The 27,106-nt window shown below is 42.8% G+C and overlaps 1 protein-coding gene across 1 annotated transcript in view; it reads right to left on the bottom strand.

Annotated features, from left to right (window-relative positions):
- The window catches only part of LOC135202298 (transcription initiation factor TFIID subunit 7-like), a 125,232-nt gene that overhangs the window by 36,062 nt on the left and 62,064 nt on the right, over positions 1-27,106 (bottom strand). Inside the window, 3 exon segments of the mRNA XM_064231618.1 lie at positions 541-665; positions 1,004-1,151; positions 5,318-5,482. Of these exon segments, the coding sequence (XP_064087688.1) occupies positions 541-665; positions 1,004-1,151; positions 5,318-5,482 (438 nt within the window).

Raw genomic sequence — 27,106 nt, 5'->3', positions numbered from 1 at the left:
AGATAATGCATGTATCAGAATAAAAAGAAAAAAAATAATTGCAGTGCATATATTTATACTTAGAAATCCGTGTACAAGTAATATTTCTAAGTACCTACTTAAAAATACATACTACCAATGTAATGTAATGAATATGATGCAAGTACTATTTATAGGAATGCATTGTGAGACCGAGATGTATGGGCAAAGGCCAAGATGAAAAACAAAGTATTTTTGTATCTATACCTAATAACACAAACTGAGTTGTGAACTGAGAAGAATTTTCCTATTGTTAATCATTTCTAATTCAATTACTAGTTGTTATTTAGGTTTGTGAAACAAGAGTTAAGAGCTGAATTTGGTCTACTGGCAATGGTTTCAGAAGAATATCCCAAGTATCCAGCCACCATGATAAAGAGTAAAAATTTGTGTAAGTTTGACATTATATAAAAAGATGATTATCTTATCAGGAATTGTTCTTAAAATGTTAAAATTTCCCCTACCAGTGTTATTACATTCCATTTAAGATCTCACTCAATTACAAAGGATAACACCACTTACCAAATAAGATTCTGAGAAACGGCTGTCATCAACAGAAAGACGTGAATCTTCGTCTTCATCTATAATGTTAATAGTTGCCCCTACTTCATCATCAGATGAACTCAACACTTCTCCAAATAGTTGTTCTGAAATAAAGTTTTTGAGATTGTGAATTTGTTAAATTACTTTACTAATGTTTACCCCATAAATGCAAATTGCTGACACAGAGCTAAAATAAAAATGCTATGATAATGTTGAGATTAAATACAGCCTTTCCATAATATCTCTACATGGATAAACTTCCAATCAGATACCATCCCTAGATTATAGGAATATTTACTTGAATATGTATCAGCTATGATATGACTTATGAGAACACAATCAACTCTAGTGGCAAAAGCAAAATAATACACTGAAAAACCATTAGCAAAATGTATGGTGAATACTGTATCATTCTGTAAACCAATGACAATAAATTACTTACCATCAAGATTAGAAGACGACATATTAGTATCTGGATTATTTTTCTTTTCATCTTCTTCTCTTACAACCTCCCATCGTATAGTACTGGCTTCATTGTCAGTTCTCAATAAACGCTTGACCTCTTTTTCAATCTCTGGTAAGTCCAGATTCTGGAGTAAAGTAAGCAAAAAGGTAAAATGAAGCACTTGCAGATATTCTACTGCATTAGAGTTAACAAATGATCTCAATCAGAAGGATGAATTATAAAACTATAGGGCATACACAAAATACTTTTTCAAGCAACTAAAACTATACGTACACTCATGAAATGTTCGATTTTTTGAGACCTGATTTTTCAGCCTAACAGCCTAAAAATCAGGGCCTGAACATTAAACAAGGTATACATTTGAAACCATTAAATTCTGAGACTAGCCTACAGCTAGATTCGGTAGCATATGATTACCTCCCAGCAGATATCAACCAAAGACTAATTTTTCCCTTGTAAAATAAAGAAAATTTTATCATAGTTGTAGTTTTACTTTTCTTAGAACTCTTTACATAACCACATTTTGATTATGTAATTCTGTAAATGCGACTTTCCATAATAAAACTGGTCAAGATGCATGACAGTTAATGTTTAACTTCAATTTTTGCTAGTTTCAGTGTTGGGCAAGAGCTTTTGGTAGCTATGAAAAATGCAAACATCAACAAAGGATATTGTAATAAAGCAGTTTTTCTTTTTTTATTTCAATTATCAGTAAGATTGATGATCTGCAGGTTAGAATATACTATACTGATATTTTGTGCATTTCATACAGTTACAAATTTATAATTCTACACTAAATTAACCTTGAGATGACAGAATTTTAGGCTAACATAACCTATTGTAGTGTTTTGATTCCAAAAATAGCCGAGGCCTACATAAACTTACTCTAGCTTGAATATTTGCCAAAATCTTGACTCAAACATTACACAGGTTATAGGCTAAAATTACACTAGTAAACACTGTATATAAAAAATACCTCTGATTTGAACATGCCATGAAATCATTCACTACAATTTCATGAAATGACAATCACAGTCATCAGTTATCCAAATTCATTCAGCCAGAGCCTGCTCAAAAACTGTAATAATAATACAGTTAGCATATGGCTAGAAAAAAAAATTGTAAACAGAAAATGTGACTGAATATGAAAAAGAGGACTGTCATATGATACATTTAATTAGCATGACAAAGATATTTCAGCACATTTTTTTATATATAAAAAGGGTTTTTACAACATTTACTTTCCCTTGTACTCACTCATAAGGTTTGCTAAATACTCAATATTCTAGCAACGAAGATTCTGCAATGAAATTATGATGAAAAACTAAATACAGGCGGTCTCCCCGGGTTACGACGGGGGTTCCGTTCTTAAGACGCGTCGTAACCCGAAAATCGTCGTAAGCCGGAACGACGTTCTTGAAAACATGTCCACAGGGAAAATTTCACTACTAATTTGCAATTTTTCTTAGGGCCGTATCTCTAAAATTATCACTAATTTACTTTTTTCATGTGCAACACTGTGTATTCACAAATTACTGTATATTTTCATTAAAATACAAAAGAGAGAGAGAGAGAGAGAGAAATAACTCCTTATGGTTTCAATAGATTGAAATGAATGTCTGTAGGCAACTTTTTCCCCCTCCCATAAATACATATATTTCTCCAGAGAAGAGAGAAAGAGAGGACTGTGCAGTTATGTTTGTCTGTCTATCAATTCTTTTGCTGAGAGCGAGAGAGATAAAAGGAAGAAATAGAAACACCAAATGTATGACAAGTATCTTGTGGAGAGAGAGAGAGAGAGAGTTGTCCTTACAGTATTTAAAAGAGAGAAATGGAATGATTATTGTATTTAAAATACTCAGATATGAATTTAGTACTTATAGTATTATTATTGGAAAATTATTTTAATGATAAACTTATTACATACACGTCCATGAAAATGATCTCAACTCAGTAAGGAGGAGAGAGAGAGAAAGATTAAATAAAACCATTAAATTCGTTGACCATTGTATGGCATTGTTAAGCTCGAGTGTCACTCGAGTTGAGGTGGGGAAATTGATACAGAAAAAGACAAAGGGAAGAATTTTCTTTTGAAATTAGTTATCGTATTATTACTACTTCTATTATTATTATTATTATTATTATTATTTGAAAATATAATAAACACGTGCATCTACCGTAAAAATTCTCTCATCTCAGTAAGAAAGAGGAATTATCCTTACAAGTGAAATGAAAGGTCATTTTCATCTCTTTAAAATACGACCATTATGAATTTTGTAATTAAAGTTTTATTGTTATTATTATTATTAAATAACTGAAATTATCAATAAACATTTTACATACTAGTACCATAAAAATTCTTTCATCTCGGTAAAAGAGAGAGAGAGAGAGAGAGAGAGAGAAGAGAGTGTGTGTTTATCTCTCTCTGTTCTCTCAAAAAATACTTATAACGCTTCTTGTGTGGCAAAAGAGAGAGAGAGAGAGTTAACCTTAATTAAAAGTGACATGGATAGATTAGTACGTATTGTATTTCTTTAAAATACTATCACATATGAATTTTGTAATTACAGTTATTATTATTATTATTATTATTTGAAAAGTATTATTAAAAAACAAATAGTACAAGTACATAAAAAATCTCGAGTCTCAGTAAATGAGAGAGAGAGAGAGAGAGATAGAGGGGGGAAAATGTCAGGACCACGTGATTGCAACACTGCAGCTCTTCCCCCAAATTTTCCCCCTCCTGGCTGTCACACCCCAAATTTTCCCCCTCCTGGCTGTCACAGAACTTGATATATCTGACAGTTTTAGTACCTGAATCTTGAGAAAAGGTTACTGGAAGTTACTTGAAGAAGACTGGGATTTCCTTCATTCTTCCATAATTTTTTAAATATAAGCTAAAATCTTACTAATTCACTATGGTATTTTCTTTAATGAATTGATATTATTGCTGTAGAAAGTTAATATTAATATTTGAAAATAGTAACAAATCATTTATTTATCATACTAAAAAACATACATTTGTAGTAGAGAGAGAGAGAGAGAGAATTATAGTGATTATTTTCAATGGAAAATACAAAGAGAGAGAGAGAGAGAGAGAAACTGCTAAACTATAAAGGATTCTTATCTTATCATAGTATGTGTTTTTTAAAAGCTTCGTAAACTCGGAGCGTTGGAAGCGTCAGCGTTGTAACCTCGGAACAAGCGTCATAACCCAGGGCGGATTTTTCAATGAATATTTAAGAAAAAGCGTCGTAACCTCGGAACGTCGTAAGCCGGACCCGTCGTAACCCGGGGACCGCCTGTACTATAATACACAGAATGAAACAGTATGACAATACAAAACATTATATGTACATAATTTGTTAGGTTGTCCTGTTATGGGGTTAGACATGAAATGAATTCTCCTATTTCCTCTGTCCAGTGCTTTTTATGCCTAAACTCCCATTAGGACTGGGTCTTCATCTACCCTCTTTTCCAGATATCCAGGGCATTCCTACAGGCCTTCATCCTACTGCTTCAATATCTACATCTTTTCTGACCAACAACTCACTGCATTTTGAAGATCTCAGTCCTTTTCCCACTCCCTGATAACACACCTCTCCACCCATTGCTCTTGCACAATACAAACTTATATCTTTTGTTCGACCGTCCTAAAATTTCCATATTCCCTGTTAAAGCCTATGTTCTCCTGTAATACAAGAGCACAGGATGTTGCTCTCTCGTCTAATGGCTTTTTTTTTTGTATTTACCAATAGCCTAGCTATTCTCTCCATTTCATCAATGCTGCAGCTACTCTCTTACTGGTCTCTAAACTCTCTCATTATAGTTCAGTGTGTCCCCAAGTTAAAAGAAGTTGCTCTACCTCTTCTAAGAAATGTCCTTCTATCACAACAGGGTTCTGAACTCCCTTCTCTTTCCTACCCTTCTCCCATAGCAACCAAATGGTTGGTTTCATGAAAGTACTTTTTTGTTTCACTTTCTTTCCAGTTACCAGAAGCTTTACTTTCCTAGTGATGATGGCCAGTCTTCTCCTACACTTTTCCAATATATCCACCAACTATCTTTCAGATTCTGCTGTTAGCACTAGGTTGCTGAAGGAATAACATAACCCCCTTCATAACCCAATACAGTATTGTTTTTCCCTTTAAAACAACATACATTCATAATACAGACTTGCCATCTGGCTGTTGAAATAAAACTAAGCTATAAAATGAAGAAAGGCTTTGCTGTACTTGTGCAATTACAATAAACATAAATATAGCAGTACACTAAAGAGATTTAACTTGCCTTCTTTCTGAGAGTTTTACGAAATCGTCTTTTCCGGACATTTTTCAAAGGTGGAGTATACCCATGAGGCCATAAGTATTTTTTGTCAACTTTATGAGGATCACGGCGCTTCTTCTTTGGGTCTTCCTCTTCGGGTGGATCTTCCTCTTCACGTACCATTAGCATCTTAAAGATATGAAAAATAGTTTTCATTACAAAACTAAACCAAAACAGGTAACTCTAGTTTAGGTTTACTTTAGTCTCCTGATTTTATAAAATAATAAAGACACAGTAAACATTAAAAACTGAAAACTGGAAGTACAGTTCACCAAATGTATCTCTCTACCATATCTTTTCTTACACAAAAAATTTTAATGAAATTAAAAATCATCTTTTAGTAATGACAGCCAGCTACTATAGCCTAACCTATTTAGGGTTTTATGGCAAAAGTCTGCTTTGACAAAAATAAAAAAAGCAGTAAATACAGAAAAGACTGAAAGCCTAAGCAAATGCATGGCAGATTGATTCCAAATATTCTGGTTAAGCTACAGTTATCATTTAAAAATACCTTATCTTCACTGGATTATCAGGCTACAATTTATAACCTCTGATGTATGAAACATGGGGTATTTTACAACTAGTAACACTTGTTTGAACCATTAGTATTTGATGAATAACCCATATGACCCTATCCCAGAATACAACAAAAGCTGAATGACACAGTAAAATAAATTTTGTGATTATTTAACAACGAATATCACATCTCTGAAACAAATCCTTGGATTGGACCTCTTATACCTTTGAACAACTGAAACTCAAAGCTTTTTGCAACTCCTAACACATATGAGAACTTTGAAAACTTTGGACTCTACTGGAATAGGAGTAGAGCCATTCTGTGAATCAGTATCCTTTTCATTACACCAAATACACAACTGATTCCACTTTGCTTGGTACATGTTGAAAGCTGAACTATGGATGTCCTGGAGATAGCCTCAGTTAATTTTGGTAAAAACCCTCTACCTCTGAGGCTTTGTGTTTTCCCAAGATGGCTCTTAATATGATTTCCACTTCAATGACTTCTGTTCAAACGTAAATTGCAAACCACATCTAAGTGTCTCTGATCCTGTGCCTCCTTGATTCTCCAGATACACCACTCTTGTTGTGTCTGGCAATATCCCCACTGCCTTGCCTGTCACCTAGGGTGTGAAGGGTTAATACAGCTTTTAGTTCTAAATATTTGATATAAGACTTGTCCTGGAGAAACCAAGTTCCTACTACTTCAGGTTCAAGTTCATCTGCAGATGAGCCTTCCACCCATAAAAAGGAAGGCCCAGAAGAGGAGAAACCAATGGTACCTATACTTTAGATTCAAGTGTTCTACCATCATCTACGATCTTCCAGAAAACTGTCTGAAATGTTAATTGGAAAGTTGTCTAGACTGGTTCCTGTTGTTCACTAGGTTCTGACGAGTTGAGGTTGCATAAACCAAACTCAAATGAAACTTCTGCTTTAGTGTTCACATTTCATCTTTTGTTCAGCAAGCCAGGGCTTCTCGCATGCCACAACCATCCCTAAATACAGTACCTCTGTAATAAAGCTGGTTTTGGAATGAAAATCTAAATAAAACAAAACTCAAGGTGCAGGAGCTAGTCTGAAACATGAAATTTTCATTATTAAAATGAAGTTTTATTGTATACTTACCGAACAATTATAGAGCCGTGATTTCCACGAGCGGCAGGATACTAAATTCAAATTTAGCGCGTCGGCGTCGCCAACACTGGTGGTGATGACGTCATCTCCCTCCACTCGCGGAGAACCAGGTACAACTGCCCAGGTGAATCCAATTCTTTCTGCCCGTCCGTCCACCTAAGGGGAGGAGGGTGGGTATAATCATAATTGTTCGGTAAGTATACAATAAAACTTCATTTTAATAATGAAATTTCATTTTTATTGTAGTGTCTTACCGAACAATTATAGAGCTGATTACACATTTATGGGAAGGTGGGATTCAGTGGACCACTAGTATTTTAAATGGTTACATTTATTGCAATACCAGTAAACACTCAAGGTGTCTGTTGTACCTTACCTTGTAAGAGAGCTACAGCAGACTGTTTACTGCCTCTGGTCGGTGCTCTTCTTACTATTGTAGAGGAATTGGAATTTGCCCAAAGTTAGCCTCTACAGGAGTGGAATCCTTCCGTAGTTCAAGCGAGTCAAGGCTGACTGACGGAGGATAGTAACAACAAAGATTGCCCTTGCCCTGGGCTAAGACCAGAAATTCAATCATACAAAACATTTGTCACCAACACCAGATTTAAAAACATATATACCCAACCATTGTAAAATCTGACCTAACAGACTGGTGAGTATCCCAGGTACTCAGTACCCCCAGCTTCCCTTGAACTCGACAACCTATTCAAGGTGAAAAGTTAGCATAGAGGTGACGACCCCTGTGCCGTTTCTCCCAACACCATGCCAGAAACCGCCACCGGACCTAACGTTTTACAATTCTCGAAAACCGTTTCTATCTCTTTGAGATAATGACTCGCAAAAAAACCGAATTCGATCTCCAGAACGTCCTCTGAAGAATCGAAGCTAAAGATAAATTCTTTCTGAATGCTAAAGAAGTTGCCACTGCTCTAACCTCGTGAGCTTAACTCTCAGAAACGGAAAGATTGTCGTTCTCGGACTGCGAGTGAGCTTCCCTGATAAGCTCTCTAATAAAGAACGATATAGCATTCTTAGAAAGAGGACGAGAGGGATTTTGAACCGAGGTCCAGAGCTTAGAAGATTGTCCTCTGATACCCTTAGTGGCAAACAGATACTGCTTAATAGCCCTGACTGGACATAAGAGCCTTTCTTCCTCCTCATGTCCAACCAAATCAGATAAGTTCCTTACCACAAAACTCCTCGGCCAAGGATTAGAAGGATTCTCATTTTTGGCTAGAAATGTCAAAGATACCGAAAATACAGCATTGCCTTGAGAGAAACCGACTCTTTTGTCTATAGCGTGCAATTCGCTGACACGCTTAGCAGAAGCTAGTGCAATAAGAAAGAGTGCCTTCTTAGTCAAGTTCCTGAGTGAAGCCGACTTCAAAGGCTCAAACGGTGGCCCCATGAGGAACTTAAGCACCACATCTAAGTTCCAAGCCACTGTATCTTGCGGGAGCTTAGTGGTTTCGAAAGACCTAATGAGGTCCGACAGATCTGAATTGGAGGAAATATCCAAACCTCGATGTCGAAAAACCGAAGAGAGCATGGCTTTATATCCTCTGATCGTCGAAGGAGCCAGTTTCTTAGAGTTCCTAAGAAATAGAGAAAATCTGCTATTTCTGTTAAAGAGGTCGCAGAAGTAGAGACTTTAGCACTTCTACACCACTCTCTGAAGATTCTCCACTTCCCTTGATAGAGTTTGTTAGAAGACTCTCTCCTACAACGAGCGATAGCTTCTGCAGCTCTTCTTGAAAATCCTTTCGCTCTGACAAGATTCCGGACAGTCTGAACCTGTCAGAGCTAGAGCGGACAAGTTTTGGTGGAACCTCTTGAAGTGAGGTTGTTTGAGAAGCCACTTCTCTGGAGGAAGAAGTCTGGGGAAGTCTACTAACAACTGGAGAAGGTCCGGGAACCACTCTTTCCTGGGCCAAAAGGGAGCGATTAACGTTAGCGTTACATTGCTGTGCGACATGAAACTTGTTCAGCACCTCTCTATTAGACCGAACGGAGGGAATGCATAAGCTTCCAGACCCGACCAATCCAACAGCATTGCGTCCACCGACCAAGCTAGAGGATCTGGGACTGGAGAAAACAAAAGAAAAGAGGAAGACGGTTGTTCCTCGATGTCGCGAACAGGTCTATGACGGTCGTCCCCAAAGGCGCCAAACCAAAAGTTTTCTGACAAATCTTGTTGTCCAAAGTCCACTCCAGAGGTAACACTTGCTGTTGACGACTTAAACTCGTCCGCCAGGACGTTCATCTTTCCCGGAACAAATCTCGGGACTAGCTGAACCTTCGCTTCGTTTGACCACAGGAGGAGATCCTTGGCTACTTCGTACAGAGAGAAAGACTGAGTCCCCCCCTGTTTCCGCACGTACGAGAGAGCCGTGGAGTTGTCGGAATGCACTGCCACTACTCGGCCTTCTACTAAGCTCCGAACTGTCTGAGCCCTAAGAAAATTGCTAACAGTTCCTTTACATTTATGTGGAACTTCTTCTCCTTCTCCGACCAAGCTCCTGAAGTCCGTTGATTTCCAGTAGGGCTCCCCAACCTGTGTCCGATGCGTCGGAAAAGAACTGTAGGTTTGGGCGGGAGGATGGGTCGTAGATCTAACCCTTCTTCCAACCTTGCTCGAGAGAGCCACCACCTTAGGTCCTCTTTTATTTGATCTGTGACAGGAAAGGTAATCGAGTCTGGTTGTGTCTTCCTGCACCAAGAGGCTCTCAGGAAAAACTGCAGAGGTCTCATGTGCAGTCTTCCCAACGTCACAAATTTCTCCACTGACGTCAATTTGCCCATGAGCCTCATCCACTGATTGGCAGAACTTACCTTTTTGTCCAAGAACTCCTGAACTGTCTCCAGACAGCCTTGAACCCTCTTCGGGGACAGAAAAGCCCGAAAAACTTGAGCATTCAGAATCATCCCAAATAAAGGATGCTCTGAGATGGAACCAACTGGGACTTCTGTTTGTTGACCAGAATTCCTAACTTTCTGGCAAGATCCAGAGTTGTTCCAAGGTCCTTCATGCACCGACTCTCTGATTCCGACCGGAGAAGCCAATCGTCCAGATAGAGGTGGGAGATTCTTACTCCTAATATGTGTAGCCAGCTTCCTATCGGGGATAGAACCCTGGTGAAAACTTGAGGAGCGGTCGCTAGTCCGAAGCAAAGCGCCCGAAACTGAAACACCTTGCCTTCGAACATGAACCTCAGGTACTTCCGAGATTCGCGATGTATCGGAATGTGAAAAATAAGCGTCTTGCATGTCCAGAGAGACCATCCAATCCCCCTGTCTGATGGACTCCAGAACCGACCGAGTGGTCTCCATATGAAATTTTGTTTTCTGGACATGCAAGTTCAGGGCGCTCACATCCAAAACCGGCCTCCAGCCCCCTGATGACTTGGGAACTACAAAAAGGCGATTGTAAAAGCCTGGAGGAAAATCCCCTTCTATCTGTTCTATCGCTTCTTTGAGAACAAGCGCTTCCACTTCTGCGGCTAGCGCCAGAAATTTGTCTGAGCCCGGAGAGTATGCTGGAATGGAATTGGCACAGGTGAGAGCGAGGGAGGTGAAACGAGAGGAATACGATAGCCGAACTTGAGTACTTGCACTACCCAGGCTTCTGCTCCTCTGTTTTCCCATTCCTCCCAAAACAGAGCCAGCCTGGCTCCCACTGGTGCATGAAGAACCGAGCTTTCATTTGGAAGGTTTGTTAACCTTGGCCGAGGCCTTAGACTTGAGGTCGCAAATTCGATTTCGGCCGAAAGAAAGCGCTTTGGTTTTCTCCTCCCTCGAAAAGGCGCTTGGGCCAGAGGAGAAACCGAAGGAACAGTCTCCACAGGAGCTTTAGGTCCTCTTAGTAGACTGTGCCAGTAAATCCGAAGTAGATTTCTTATCTAGCGCAGACGAAATTGACAACACTACATCGTCTGGAAAGAGGTTATCTTTCACAAAAGGAGCAAACAAGAGAGCAGACTTCTGTTGGGACGTAACCCTTTTAGAAGCAAAGGAGCACCAAAGTTGCCTTTTCTTAAGGGTACCAAAGGCGATGAGCGAAGCTAACTCATCACATCCATCCCTAATGGATTTGTCCGCACAGGACAGAACACCAATCCAATCCTCCGCTAACTCCTGGGAAAGAGAAGGACAGTCTTCGATCTTGGCCGCTAAAGCGCCAATAGTCCAATCAAGGAAGCTAAAGACTTCCAAAAGTTTAAATTGATTCTTTACAACGTGGTCCAACTCAGGCGCTGTAAAGAAAACTTTCGCTGCGGCGAAAGCAGATCTTCTAGAGGAGTCGATTAAACTGGAGAAGTCTCCCTGGGATGGAGTCGGCAGAAAACTCCCAGAGAAGGGAAGCTTCCCCAGTTACATAAAACCTATACCTCTTACGAAGCAACTTAGAGGGAGGGTAAGCAAAAAGAGCCTTCCCTAAGTCTCTTTCATAGACATCCATTTCTCCGTCTCTTTCAACGAATGTCTAACCGCTTTAGATAGAACAAGTTTTGGGAGGAGAGGGTCTGAAGTTTTCCTCCTCATCAAAAAAGTCGAAGTTGGGGAGCGCGGAGCCGCTTTCTCAAAATAATCTGGATAAGATACCAGAAGAAATCTAAGGAGACGTGAATAACACGAGAGGTGATGTGAATCCTCCTCCTCTACTTCTTCTTTATTCTCCGATACCGCCGAAGAAGTAGACGGAACTACAACCGGATCTGAAGGTTTCGAACCACCCTTGGACTCATTCATCCAGTTGGTTTAAAACATCTTCTCAACTGCTTGCGCAAAGGCGCCAGAGACGAATCAAAAACAGTTAACGTAGGCTTGGAAGAGCCTAAATGTTCAGCAGGAGGCGGAAAAAACTACTTGCGCCTCGCTCGGAGGCCGCCGAAATTCGAGGCGAAACAGGCGCATCAGGCGTAACAGACGAAAAAGCGCCATAAAGAAACACCCTTAGAACTGCTAGCTACAGCGCTAAAACCACAATCTCTACTAGTAGATGGAGCCGAAAAAGGCACAGATTGAGGCGACGAACGAGCCGCTAACGGCCGCGGCGCAACCCTACTCTCAGGCTCCTTATACCGCTTGACTGGAGGAGGCGAAGAATCGGCGCCTGAACGCCTCTTTAAGGGACGCGAAACGGGCGAATCTCGCCAAGAGCGCCGCGCGACCGGAGACGAATCGCTTGAATCATTCGAAAGGCGTCTGACCGCAACACCTTTCCAACGCTTAACCGAGCCCTGTTGAGGCGCAACAGGCTCACAAGAGAGGCGCCTGTCTGTGGGCAAATCCGATCGACTCCTTGGACTTCCGGTATGTCTTCTCCCCCGGGTGCGGGGAGCTGGACAGTGACCTTTGTCTAGGAGACGGTGTCAGGACAGACAGACGCACCCTCAACTACACTCTTACCTGAGGTCGCTTTCTCCAAAAACGTCTTAACTGAATTCCCAAGTTGCAAAACCGTATTCGCTAGTACCGAAAATTTCTGATCTAACCTCGATTCCAGACTGGCAATGGTTGGTCGGAAGAAACTACACGGGAAGCCGGAGAAGTGGGATTAGTAGGAGGAATAGGAGGTGTAGTTAAAGGAGACATAACAATTTGAGGAGAAACAGAAGGAACAGATGCATCGCAAGACGAAGCAGAGCTAAGTCTACTTTCCCTAAGCGCTGCTTTTCTAATTCTGTCTTTAGCTAATTTCTCCGAGTATGAACTAAAAAACTTCCATTGAGAATCAGTCCAATCACTACACTCGTTACATGTTCGATCTGCTGAACAAACCTGTCCCCTACACTTAACACATTTAGTGTGAGAATCATATTCTAACTTGGATAATCTAGTTTTACATCCTGAGATGCAAAACCTAACTCCCGACGGACTAGAATCCGACATGGCAACGCCTAAATAAAAAGCAAAATAACAACAACGCCAAAAAAGAGTACTTCACCAATTCCGAAGATCAATTCCACCAGAAAAAAAGCGAAGCAAAGGTCATCCAACCGCACCGACCACCGATGTTCACCGGACGCCGGCAGGAAAAGAATTGAATTCACCTGGGCAGTTGTACCTGGTTCTCCCGCGAGTGGAGGGAGGATGGACGTCATCACCACCAGTGTTGGCGACGGCCGACGCGCTTAAATTTGAATTTAGTATCCTGCCGCTCGTGGAAATCACGGCTCTATAATTGTTCGGTAAGACACTACAATAAAAAAAGCACTTATCAAATTGAAAATTTTCCCTGGCCATATGAAGCAAAGCTATTTCCTTGATGGCTGATAGATCAGTATTGAATAAAAAGGTGTTTTGGTGGTCTACTGAAGCAAAAATAAATCTCCTTTCCAAATAAAGTGCCAAACGAAATCAATAATTCCATCCTGAACACAGGCTGCCTGGGGTACCTGTTCAGCAGGATAAGTCAGTGAAATGGAAGCCACATCCATTACCTTGGAAAACAGAAAAGAGCAACTGTACAAGCCTCCAAGGCCCGTCCAAAACTTTTTTCAAAAAGCATGCTTTTTATAACTGCAATATCACCTCAATGTCCAAAGCTTGATTGTTTTGTGTCCTTCATACAGACTTAGGCTACCCCCTGTGACAAGAGTGAGGAAATCTTGTCACTAGATATGAAAGACAATGCCAATACTACTTAACAAAGTCTCTTATCAAGAGCATTCAAAATTTCTGGAGATAAGCCCCAGCAACAGAAAAACATCAGCTAAGGTACAACTTCACCTCCTCATTCTCTCCCACCTGGAGATTTAAGGGTGAAATGGCTGCCAACACCAAACTACAAAGGAAACCGTGCCACTAGACAGCATCAGCTTGCATGTGATCAGTAAAAGGATTTCTTTGCTTTAATTTTCTATTTTGCTTGCCCTTTCTCTTGTATGACCCCTTAACCTTGAATGTCTGCTGATAGCATGTGGACAGTGATTTGGTTCACTGCTCATTCTTCCTGCTGCAGTCAGTCAAAGAATGAAACTGCCAAGCTATTTCTAAAATTCCTCAAAAGAGCTTGATATACTTCTATGAAGACAACAGCAGCACTAAATGGAGGCACAAAAGGCTTGCTATACTTCTATGGAGACAACAGCAGCACTAGATGAAGGCACAAGATTTAACCCATTCATAAGGAATATTACTTGCAGCATGGCTGTTAATTCCATAGACACCAAATCACAAGGTTGCAGGAACCATTGTCATCATAGGATACCCAACTGGGGCCAATGGGAGTTGCACTCATGGGAAAGGAGTTTGATGCTGCATGAGCAGGATGTAATGGAGGAGTAGTGATGAGTGATGGAACACTGATGGTAGTAGAAGGAAGCCAACAAAAGCTGGCTCAGAACCATAAACAAAATCATCTGCTGCAGTTGATCCACAAAGGCTGGGTCTGTGGCTTCGACCAAAAGCCCCTGGACCTGGATTAAAAGGCAGCCAAATGGGTGGTGAAGCAGAAGTAGAGGAACCAGTAAAGGCAAATTCACGGACCAACTCACCTGAAGGAGTAATTTTAAGAATATCTCAACATGTCACGTGGAAGAGGATTGGAGCAAGGATTTGTTTCCTGCTGCGAGGATGAGACATTCAAGATTGGTGATATCCTTTGGTAGGAATAGCCTTTCTCAACTCCCCTTCCAATGAGGTGTGGCCCTACAGCTTTACTGATGGAGCTGGCTTGGTACTAGCCGACACATTCCAAAAACTGACAGTCCTTAAAGGAGTCTTAACAATGCATCCACTAGAGGCGGGCCTTAGAAGTAGAATCTCTTAATTACCAACTTCTGACATGAAATCGAGACCACTGATCTACTGTCCATTCCTTCCAAACCAGATATATAATTGGAATATGACAATTTGTCCAAAATTGCATTTTTCCTAACTATACAAACCTGAGGTCCTTTTACAATAGGAAGGTACTAGCGGCAGCTGGATAGGTCGTAAGCTTTCGAACAAGGGGTTCGGTAGTTAACTGCTTGTCCGATAGGCGCTGCCGCGCGCGACTGGGAGGTAAACAAATCACTTTTGCTTTTGGCCCAAGCAAAAACTGCAGAGTGAGGGTGGCATGAGGTGGGACTATGTGTAAAAGGACTCAGGTTTGTATAGTTAGGAAAAATGCAATTTTGGACAAATTGTCATTTGTTCCGACACGGCATACAAACCTTCGGTCCTTTTACAATAGGAAGACTCACTTCTTGGTGGGAGGAATCTGAGTCTTTTGGGAACAGACTGGTGTTCGCCCAACCTTGGAATGCCTCCCTGGTCGTAAGAGCGAGGGAGGGATCCAAGCCTCTGTCCGATTGATCGGGGTGTTCACCGCAGGATCAATGGTCAGACCTCTGGACCAAGTACTAAGAGAGAGGGCAAGCGTATCTCTTCGTACCAGCAAACAAGAACAAGTTCCTATTTGCAAGAGGCAACATAAAGTTATGGTTTGTCTCTTGTTGGCATCCACTTCCCCCCCCTTGTAGGAGGAAGTGGTGGATATTCGCTCCCATCCCTAGTGAAAGGGATAGGATGGGGCTCTGTCGAGTAGCTCACCGGCATCTCGTCCTTATCCAGCAAGGTGATGACCGTATCCCTCTACCCACAGGTAGAGGGGGAGAAAAAGATAGGAAGAGAAGCCAGTCACTCTCTCATTCACTTATCTATTCTTACCGTCACACCAGGACTTCGATGCTGTTCAGCCTGCTAGGGTCTGGGTTAGCTACACAACGTGTTGAGCAGCCACCACGGGTCCCAAGGAAAACGATCCAAGGACCTGTGGGCAATATCCAAAAGGTAGAAGGAGGTGCCAGTGGTCTGGTTGTACCAGACCCCTGCCTTCAGTACCTGCGCCACGGAGAAGTTCTTGTGTAACTCGAGGGAGTGTACTTCTAGGTCATCTTGGTGCTGACGAAGAGTCTTCAACACTCAGCCTGGGATGTCGAGTTTCTTCAGAAAGCGCGGTCGCGCTTTCACAGGGACAAAGCAGCATCTCCTTCGCATCGAAGGCGGTGAAGTCCATTAGGGAGGGGATTGTGAAGGACTCTAACCGATCGTCAGGAACCGAAGGGTTCAAAGTCTTCGCTACGAATTCGGTACGAAATCGAGCGTCACGAATCCCCATCCCCTGGATGCTTGACTTCGCAGGAAAAGTCATGCAATTACCTCAGAGGAAAAGAAGGGAATGGTCGTATGACCTATCCCTCTTCTCGACTTCGGTGATGTCCTGTACCCATACTGGTCTATCCGTCTGCAGCGAAGTTGTTCTTCTCGGTAGTGGATAGGACACCGACACTCAATGGTGGGTGTCGATGGTATGGGTACTGTGACAAGCCGTTAGGACGAAGAAAAGACTGTTATGGAACAACCGAACTAAGTCCACAGCGAAGTTCGTAACAGACTTGGGCGCTCTGACAGCTGCCGACTGACTGCGTTCGGTAGGAGGCAAGTTGTCCAAGCACCCGAGCAAGTCACGTGACCTTCGCCTTAAAAGGGTTTATGCCAAGAGACTAAACAAATAATTTGTTAGTCACCGATGCCAGAAGGCAAGGTGATGACTCTCTTAAGGCATGTGCCCAACAGGCGAAAGTCAATTGCCTTCTAGAGACCGAGGTCCCTGATGGCAAGATATCTCATAGTATAGTTGTTATTCTCGGCTAAGGAGAAACAACACTATGTGTCGTTGAAGACGAAGGTGTACAGAAAATGCAACCTACGTCTTCACAGCTGAACCGAGAGAAGGATTCTCAAGATTCTGAACCTGTGCTACAAAGACTGAGAACGCTAACCGCTATTCATTGCTGTCCGGTGAGGATCGTAGTTGCAATAAAAGCGGAGCGCTTTTCAGTAATGAAGACAGGGAAATACTGCCTGAAGAACTGCTTCTCATGGGCTGAACATTTTGGAAGTAGAGCTGTCAGGTCGGAGAGTAGGCGATGTCTTTCTGACATATCTGTTAATTCGGGGCGAGCAATGAATAATTGCACACCTACGAATACGAGATATTTTGAAGACAAACTCAGATGTCTGCAAAAATCATTCGCATTATCGCGGTGCGATGCAGCGGGTGACTAGTACAGACTTCTGTTACCGTGCGGTAAACAGAAAGATGAAAGAGTCCAAGAAGATATCTCTGTTGAAAATTCTCGCAATGTCGAAGGCGATGAAATCGAGCGTCACAGCAGTAGATGGTCCTTCATTATTGCGAGAATCCCCGTTAATCAGAGACCTAAGTCCATGATTGTTGGGCAGAGATACGGTTCGGTAGTCAATCAAACCAGGGGAGAGAGAGACGTAACCGACAGTGCATCTCCGAGACCTAGCTGATACTGAGCCGCTATCAGGCAGTTCAATACGCAGTAGCTCTCGGTGACTCGTCATCCTGAGTTGCCAGGTAATCCATTATTCCACGAAGGAATGCGTTCGGCTAGAACCATCGAGCATAAAGAATACGCTCGAGCAATTATATTTAACCGAAACGGATTTCGGTAAATACAAAAGCTGATTTGGTGTTGTCATGACAATACCAAGTATCTAAAATCGAAACTGATAACTGCTGGGAGGTTGCAGGCAATCCCAAGATACAATTCGTCTCGGTCACAAACCGTAGAGTTAACTACGGTATGCGCCTACCCCCCGGACAATTCAACTGTTAAAAGAATCATGTCGCGAGGGTAATATCCGTACGTATATTTGTAGGTTCTGTACCACGACCTCCATCCTAAATTCTTTTCTCTCGAGGAATGAGAATAAGGATTTGGAGATCGATCGCCTTCGTTTCTCTAGTCAAGAGAGTGAAGGAGAAGTCTTTCCCAAAGGAAAGCTTCAATGGTGAACAGAATACCGAAGACGATAGTTCAACCAACAAACTGAAGTTCCCGTCCGTTCTTCTCTATTCCAGGTTAATCGCCTACTGTGATATCTCTTCTTTCAGCAGCAGTCCTTCTTCCAAATGCTAGAAATTTACAGGAATTCGAGCATAAGCGAGGTTCCCGATTATCGTGTAACAATTATCGGGGATTCTCGCTCACTTTGGACCGTGGTCTCGCCTAAGTGTTTGGAGATCGTAAAAAACTCGAACACTCTGAGTGCGCTAGAAATTCCGTAAAATTCTAAGCACTCTGCGAAACCCCCCACCGAATTCGTCAAACGATATCGGCTGGTGGTCCTCTCGATTCCCGTAGAAATCGAGAAAGGGGCAGGATCCCTCCTCAACGACCGGGGGCTTACGTCAGGTAAGACCCGAAGGTCCCCCCGGTAGCACAGCCCCTAACGTGGGATCTTACAGAGAAATCTCTGTAGGATCCCTCCCCTTTCACCCCTCGTAGCCGTAAGGAGAGAGGGAATGGGGGAGGAATTGGATACTGGCTCGCCTTCCCAGACCAAGATCCTTTAATTCACAATTGAATTCAATGGAAATAAATATGAAATGATTGTACTTACAATTCAGTTTCACTAGATAAATAGAAAAAGAAAAAACACAACCATGCGAAAGCAACGACGATGAAGCGGGCAGAGAGCGATGATACACGTCCACACGCCAGCAGGCCGAAAGCAAAAGTGATTTGTTTACCTCCCAGTCGCGCGCGCGGCTGCCTGTCGGACAAGCAGTTAACTACCGAAACCCCTTGTTCGAAAGCTTACGACCTATCCAGCTGCCGCTAGTACCTTCCTATTGTAAAAGGACCTCAGGTTTGTATGCCGTGTCGGAACAAATAAAGTTTAGACCAAAGGCAAAGTACTGGGACCTATGAGGTCACAGAACACTGAAAGGGAAATTGAAAGTAAAGGTGGTTTTAAAGGTGTAACAGGAGGAAAACCTCACAGTTGCACTATGAAACAACTATTAGGAAAGGGTGGAAAGTAAGAAGAAAGAAAGAATATGAAAGGGGTTGGAAATAGGAGTCAAAGGGACACTAAACACTAAAACAGAACCTTAAGTAATGCCAACTACTACCCCTCTACAGGACCCACACTAGAAATATCTTCTTTGGAGAGCATTGCTGACCCAACTGGAAGAGACATGGAGAAGCAATGACCACATACAAAGTGAGGAATGTCGTTATGATGGTTCTGGCATACACAGTCTTTTTCCTTGATACTCTATGTGACTGGATTCCCTTCCATTCCTAAAGCTAAGGCTTATCATAAATGGAATTGTAATAAGTTAAAAATTGACAATACCATACATCAATCCTGAATGGTTTTAAAGCCTCAGTTAACCATTGGGGACCTAGGCGACCATATGCATATGAGCAAGCTTATCTGAGTCACCTGATCATCATTTTCATTCTTCTACAAGGGAATGATGTGAGAGATTTCACGCATCAAATGATACAGGTCATGTTACAGTAGTAGGTTTAAGAAAACATACAATTCTTAAAATATAATGATTCCATTAACAAATAATCAGAAGCTGATTATAATTAAAACATTATCTTTTGCAATGAAGTTGACTGTCATGCATATGGTACTTATCACCATAATTTTCCAACATTCAAGAACTGCACTGACACACACAAAAAACATACACTCTCATTTTGCTTGGCATGGCTCTGAATGTTAAAAAATGACAATTTGTCCAAAAATGTTATTGTTATAATACAATTAAGTTTGTTCATACTTACTGGCAGATTAATATATAATAGCTAGTATTCTCCGAAGTCCGACAAGAATTTCAAAATTCGCGGCACACGCAGTGGGCGGCCAGGTGGTACCCATTCCCGCCGCTGGGAGGCGGATATCAGGAACTATTCCCATTTTCTATTCATATTTATCAGTGCCACTGTCTCCTGAGGGGAGGTGGGTGGGCACTTTAATTATATATATCTGCCAGGTAAGTATGAACAAACTTAATTGTATTATAACAATACATTTTGTTCATGAAACTTACCTGACAGATATATATATAGCTGAATCCACCTTCGGTATGGTGGGAAGAGACAGAATAGGATTTTTTGGGAAAGGCTAAATTAAGTTGATGATATACATCTTGGTTCCTCACCTGTTAGCATAGCCGACTTCGTGATTACTGTCACTAAAGTCTGCTTCTGCGTTACTAGAGTTGCCAGCGAGGTAGAGACCTGTAATGCTGGTGCGCTCTAGATGATCTGTCAACAGGGGCGTGACCACAATGTGACTAGACCATATGACCATACTTCTGAGGGCAACGAAGCTAAAACCACCACCTGACCTAACCTATTAAAGTTAGTTCCATAACTTCTAGGCTAAAGAAAAGGAACGCGCCTCAAGCGACCAACCCTTCAAAGTTAAAAGCACACCTATCCCTTTTCTATAGGATAGGATTCGTGTGTTGCTTGCTGCCCCCAATAATATATCTACGGATATGTATGGTCCTAGCGACTTACAGATCTCAAATGTCGTCTTCACATCCCGTCGGGAGTGTGAAGCGAACACAGAGTTGCTTCGCTAAAGCGTGGCACTCAGGATGTTACTGAGTGTCATGCTCTGTTGAAATGCTTCCGAGGCCGCGCCCTCACCTCTTGAGCATTCATATTAAGAAAAATCTCAAATCTTTATGCAAACATAATGAATGAGACTTCTTAAAAGAACTACTTGACTATAATGCCAGGGTGTTCTTGGACATGAACCAGTCTGGTCTTTTACGGAACACCGCAGATTGTCCGTTGACCTCGACTTACTATAGTTTTATTAAGATAAAACTTGAGAGACCCGACAGGGCACAGGACTCTCTAATGCCTTTGCCCAATAATTTGTGCCATACCCTTGGTCTCCAAACCTTCGGGTCAAGGGTTAGACAGGTTTTTCGTTCTTATCAAGAACGGAAGGCTTAGAGGACAGACCGCATTATGTCCTTTAAAGCTAAAACCTCTGATGATAGCTAAAAGCCTCACTAACCATCTTTGCCGTGGCTAGAGCGGTTAGAATGTTAGCCTTTCTTTTGGTCACGTGTATTAAGTTCGCAGAAAGGATAGGTCGAAATGCTTTTGGCATCAGAAACTCAGACTACGTCTAAGTTCCATGCCGGAACCTGCGATCCGAGAATTTCAAGATCTCCCCAGACCTCAAAGATCGTGAAGCTTTGTTGTTTGACAGAACCGAATCTCTGAGCCTAGAGGCCGTCAACAACATATTTGCATATTCTACAATAGTTAGGACTTCTATCTTATCTCGTACTTCATACGGAAAGATAGAACCATAAAGAAATTCACAGAGGTCGAGTTGAGGAACAGTCATTTCCTTCACTATCCAGAAACGGCCCGCTCCGATTGAACACTGAAAATAGGCAGCACTGCTTTGCCTTGGCCAAGAGACTGCCATTAATCTAGAGATCTTATCGCTTCTCGATAGTCTGAACGCCTTCAGACTCAGAGAGGAGAGATATTAGATACTTCACTAAGTGACGAAGTTAGATTACACCGATTCTCTCGGAAGGGTCTTTGGACAATTCTCTGAATTACCTGACCTCTGTGAATCCAACCTCTTAGAGGCCAACATGTGGCGACTAAAGCTAATCCTCTAGGATCATGAATAAGGGAACAACTTAAGAGGAAGCTCCTTCGTCTTCAAAATTACGAAAAACTTAATGAAAGGACGCCCTCAGTCTCTCCTCACTTTCGAAATACTTCTAAGTGAGGATTACTCAGACGTCAGTAGTTGTTGCCTTCGATCGAGAAGACCCGCACGGGACGTGCCACTAGTTTAACGAACCTCTTGAGGACCGTTACGTTCCGTGCCCAAGCCCATAACCAATTCTCTGTTCTTGAGCTATGAAAGAGCTGAGAAATTATACCGAGATGATTTGGGCCACTCGACTCCAAACTCACCCTTCGAGGAACTGGAGAGCCGACCAATTTGGCTTCCAATTCTTTCAGACAATGTGCCAGAACATCTGTTCCTCTGTTCGGATGTCTGGCACCCTCTCGCTATCACCCGAGGTGATCCTCAAGCCGTTGAGAGAAAATTAGAATTATTACAAGATCTTTCTTTGATTTATTATTCCTAATTTCTTCCGTGGAGGAAAAATTGTAGAGGTCTGAATTGCTGTTTATTCAGGGAACAAAAAACAAGCTTCTCCAGCGAGGAAATGGTCCCCAGCAAACTCATCCATTCCCTCACTCAGCCTGCTTCCTTCCCTAAATAAGGCTGCACTTTGCTAAGCAGGAGAGCATTATTATAGTGCTATGCCGCGGTAGATTCGTACAGAGATCTGTTACCGTGCGGTAAACCCGCACCGAACAAGTATAAGAGATATCTTGTTGAAATTTTCTAAGTAAACGGAAGGCATGTTCATTCATGATTACTAGAAATTTCCTCAACCCGAGGCTAAAATCCATGATTGTATTGCAGAGAGACGCAACCAAACGCGCATGACACCGAGCTAGCCGGTACTGCGTAGATCACATCACAGTAACAGCAGCCTTGTTCATCGTCTCGCACTATCTGCCTGAGTTGCCAGCTACTCCTTTTACGAAGGGATAGGTATGAAATTATCGAGCAAAAGGAAACTCTCAAGCAGGCATATTTAAACGAAAACAAAATTCGCTAAATACAGAATCTGAGTTGGTGTGTCGTAACAATACCTGAATAGTTATTCTTACCTCCAAAAAAGAAAACTCTTGGAAGGTTGAAGGGAGTGTCAAATAAATACATTAGAACAACAGTTCTTTCGGCTTCTATCCGCAGAGGTAAATACTATATGCGTATATGACTTGACCCATGCGTTAGCAAAATGACGCAAAGATAAACTACGTAAGTATTGTAGTAATTTGAACATCGAATTCTCTACTACATCTTTCCTCGACGAGGAAGAGAGAAAGAAAGGAAAACGACTGTCCACGTTCTAATGAATGAGACTTTTTAAAAGAACTCCTTGACTCTTTGCCAAGAAAAGGGAGTAATATTCGAATAGAGATCATCAAGAGAGAACCGAGGATCGAAAAGGACCGTTCAAAGTTCTTATGATATTGGACATAAGACTTCCTGGATCTAGTCTACAAGTCTTTTTCTTACTCCCCGGATGAGCCTCTGAAAATGAATGAGAGCTCTTCGAAATTGTTAATGAGTTTATCCGCTTAAACGATAAAAAACGTTTAAAATCTATGTCAATGAGAACTACCCCATTTATGAGGGGTCCCCCACTTAAATGACAAACGTTTAGTATCTTGACAATGGGGAAAACGTCCTTACTAGACAAAAACCTATTAGCACTTTGCTAATAGGGGAAAACCCTTTAACATGACGGAAAGTCACCCAGAATCCGAGTATATAATCTCCCGATTCTCAGAGAAATCGATGAAGAGGAAAGAGGGACGAAGAAAAAATTCGGGTATGTCTCTCCGCTAACTCGAATCCTTTTTAAAAATTTCTGTAAAGGAATGTCCTGTGGAGAGTCCTGAAAAAACCTCCTCTTGACGAGCGTTTTATAAGCGTCAAGCGTCCTAAGAAACGTCCTGAAACAGCAAATAAAAATGTTATTGTTGATAAATACAATTAAGTTTGTTCATACTTACCTGGCAGATATATATATAGCTGTATTCTCGAAGTCCGACAGAATTTCAAAAAACTCGCGGCACACGCAGTGGGCGCCAGGTGGTAGTACCATTCCCGCCGCTGGGAGGCGGATATCAGGAACCATTCCCATTTTCTATTCATATTTTTTATCAGTTGGCCACTGTCTCCTGAGGGGAGGTGGGTGGGCACTTAATATATATATCTGCCAGGTAAGTATGAACAAAAAAACTTAATTGTTATTATAAACAATAACATTTTGTTCATGAGACTTTTACTTGGCAGATATATATATAGCTGAATCCCACCTTCGGATGGTGGGAAGAGACAGAATAGGATTTGTAGGAAACTTTAACTTAAGTAGATTGATATACACCTTGGTTCCTCACCTGTTAGCAAAGTAGACTTCTGTGATTACTGTCACTACAGCCTGCTTGTGCTTAATCAGAGTTGCCAGCCAGGTGGAGACCTGTAGTGCTGGTGCGCTCTGAATGCTCTGTCAACGGGGACGTGACCTCAATGTGACAAGAGCATAGAGCCATACAAATGAGGGCAACGAAGCAACTGACCACCACCTGACCAACTAACAAAGACCCCCTGAACACTAAGCTAAAAGATGGGAGGTCTTCACCAAAGCCTCACCACAACCAAAAAACACATCACTAAAAACAACTAAACCTAAACTAACTAAGGGATAGGGAGAGAGCTACCTTCAGCCCCCAAGACTGTGTCTGCAGAAACGTAGGCCCAAGAGAACAACAGTCCTCGTATATCGTTCTCACATCTCTCAAGTAGTGTGAGGCGAATACTGAATTGCTCCTCCCCAAAAAGTGGCGTCAAGGATGTCCTTGATCGACATGTTCCTTTGGAAGGCAAGCGAGGTTGCAACAGCTCTGACCTCGTGAGCTTTCACTCGCAAGAGGCTCAAATCGATCTGTGTGTAAGACGAATGAGCCTCTTTAATGACGTCCCTCAGAAAGAACGCCAAAGCGTTCTTGGATAACGGTATATCGGGTGGGTCGTTTAAACCGAACACCAGAGATTATCTGAGGGACCTCGTACTTCTTTAGTCTTGTGGACATAAAACTTTAGAGCCCTGACAGGGCACAGGACTCTCTCAGGTTCTTGGCCCACAAGGCTTGTCATACCCTTGATTTCAAAGCTCCTTGGCCCAAGGGTTCGAAGGGTTTTCATTCTTTGCTAAGAAAGTGGGACTCAAAGAGCAGACAGCATTGTCCCCTTTTGGAAGCCCACTCTCTTACAAATGGCTTGAATTTCGCTAACTCTCTTCGCCGTCGCCAGAGCAGTTAGGAAAAGAGCCTTCTTAGTCAAGTTCCTAAGAGACGCTTCATGTAGCGGTTCGAAAGGACTCGACATTAACAGTCTAAGGACTAAAATCCAGGTTCCAAGAAGGAGGCCTCGCCTGAGGTATCTTGGATGTCTCAAAGGATCTCAGGAGATCGTGAAGATCCCTGTTATCAGACAGGTCTAGTCCTCTGTGTCGGAAGACTGCCGACAGCATGCTCTTATTATCCCTTGATGGTCGGGTGGGACCGCCAGCTTCTGCACATTTTCTTTAAAAAATAGCAGGAAATCAGCTATCTGGCTCACAGAGGTAGAGGAGAGGAAATTCCCTCCTTTCTACACCATGCCCTGAAGGAAGCCCACTTCGACTGGTAAACAGCTCTCGAGGGACGTTCTCCTAGCTTGGCGATCGCCTTCGCAGCTGCTTTAGAAAAACCTCTCGCTCTGGCCAGTTTTTCGATAGTCTGAAACGCAGTCAGACCCAGAGCGGAGAGGTTTCGGTGATATCTGCGAAGTGGGGCTGTCTGAGTAGATCTTTCCTCCAGGGCAATGTCCTCGGAAAGTCTATGATGAATGACATTACCTCTGTGAACCATTCTTTCGCGGGCCACATCGGGGCGATCAGGGTCAACCTCGTCCCCTCCGATGCCGCGAACTTCCTTACTACTTCCCCCATGATCTTGAATGGCGGGAAGGCATATAAGTCCAGGTTCGTCCAGTCCCAGCAGAGCGTCTATCGCGACTGCTCCCGGATCCAGCACAGGAGAGCAATAAAGAGGCAACCTCTTTGTTCTCGAAGTCGCAAATAGGTCGACTGACGGACACCCCCACAGTCTCAGAGTTCTCGACAGACGTCCTGGTGCAACGTCCATTCCGTCGGCAGGATCTGATCTTGTCGGCTGAGAAGGTCTGCTCTGACGTTCTGGGACTCCTGCGATAAACCTCGTCAGGATCCTTATCCGTCTCGCATCTGCCCACAGCAGAATCTCCCTCGCTAAATAAACAGAGGACGTGAGTGTGTACCTCCCTGCTTCTTTAGGTACGCCAGGGCTGTGTGTTGTCCGAGTTGACTTGGACTACTTTCTCTGCCAACCTTTTGTTGGAAGAACTGTAGCGCCAGAAAAACCGCCGCTAGTTCCTTTACATTGATGTGCCCAGGACACCTGTTCCCCCCTCCAGGTGCCTGACACTTCCTCCCCCATCCTAGTGTTGCTCCCCCATCCCGACACCGAAGCGTCGGAAAACAACACTAGGTCTGGGCTCAGAAGCTTTAGGGACAACCCCTCTCGAAACTTCCGAGGATCTAACCACCATCTTAGATGGTTCTTCACCGATTTGGTGATGAAAAGGGTCGCATCCAGATCCTCTCTGACTCTCCATTCGTCTGCTAAGAAAAACTGGAGAGGTCTTGAGGTGTAGTCTTTCCCAGGGAAACAAACTTTTCCAGCGAGGAAATGGTTCCCAGCAGACTCATCCATTCCCTCGCCGAGCAAGCTTCCTTCCCCAGGAATGCCGAGACTTTCTCTAAGCCTTGCAGCTGTCGTTCCTGGGACGGAAACGCTCGAAAGCCACTGAATCCATCTGAATCCCCAGATACACGATGGACTGTGTTGGGGTCAGATGCGACTTTTCGAGGTTGACTAGAAGTCCCAGGGACTTCGCCAAGGCCAACGTGAAGTGAAGGTCCTTCAGACACCTTTCTTCTGACGATGCTCTGATAAGCCAATCGTCGAGATACGGGACACTCTTATTCCTGCAGAATGTAACCATCTCGCTACGTTCTTCATGAGCATGGTAAATACCATCGGAGCCGTGCTTAAACCGAAACAAAGGGCTCGGAATTGCCAAACTTTGTCCCTTAGCATAAACCTCAGAAACTTTCTTGAAAGAGGGTGGATAGGCACGTGAAAGTATGCGTCCTGTAGGTCCAAGGACACCATCCAGTCGCCCGGTCTTAGGGCTCCTAGAACCGACTGAGGTGTTTCCATCTTGAATCTTTTCTTTTCCTTGTACCCCTGTTCTACTATCTTGAGGGACCACGCATCTGTATCTCTCTCTCTCCACGCCCCCGCAAAGAACTTTAGCCTGGCTCCGACAGGCATCTGAAGGACTTTCGTCTCATTTAGAGGATTTAGGTTTGAAGGAACCTCTTCCTCTTGCAAGTCCTCTCCCTCGAGGAGCAGCTCTCGAGGGAGGAGCGCTACGAAAGGGTTTAACCTTCCTAGGAGGTCGTCCAGACGACGACGTGATAGGGACTGCAGGACGTCTAGAAGACTGGGCCAAGAGATCCTGGGTAGCCTTCTCTTGTAGGCTCACTGC

The sequence above is a fragment of the Macrobrachium nipponense genome, chromosome 30, assembly GCF_015104395.2.
Source record: "Macrobrachium nipponense isolate FS-2020 chromosome 30, ASM1510439v2, whole genome shotgun sequence".
Taxonomy (NCBI): domain Eukaryota; kingdom Metazoa; phylum Arthropoda; class Malacostraca; order Decapoda; family Palaemonidae; genus Macrobrachium; species Macrobrachium nipponense.
This window is presented reverse-complemented; position numbering and strand designations above follow the sequence as displayed.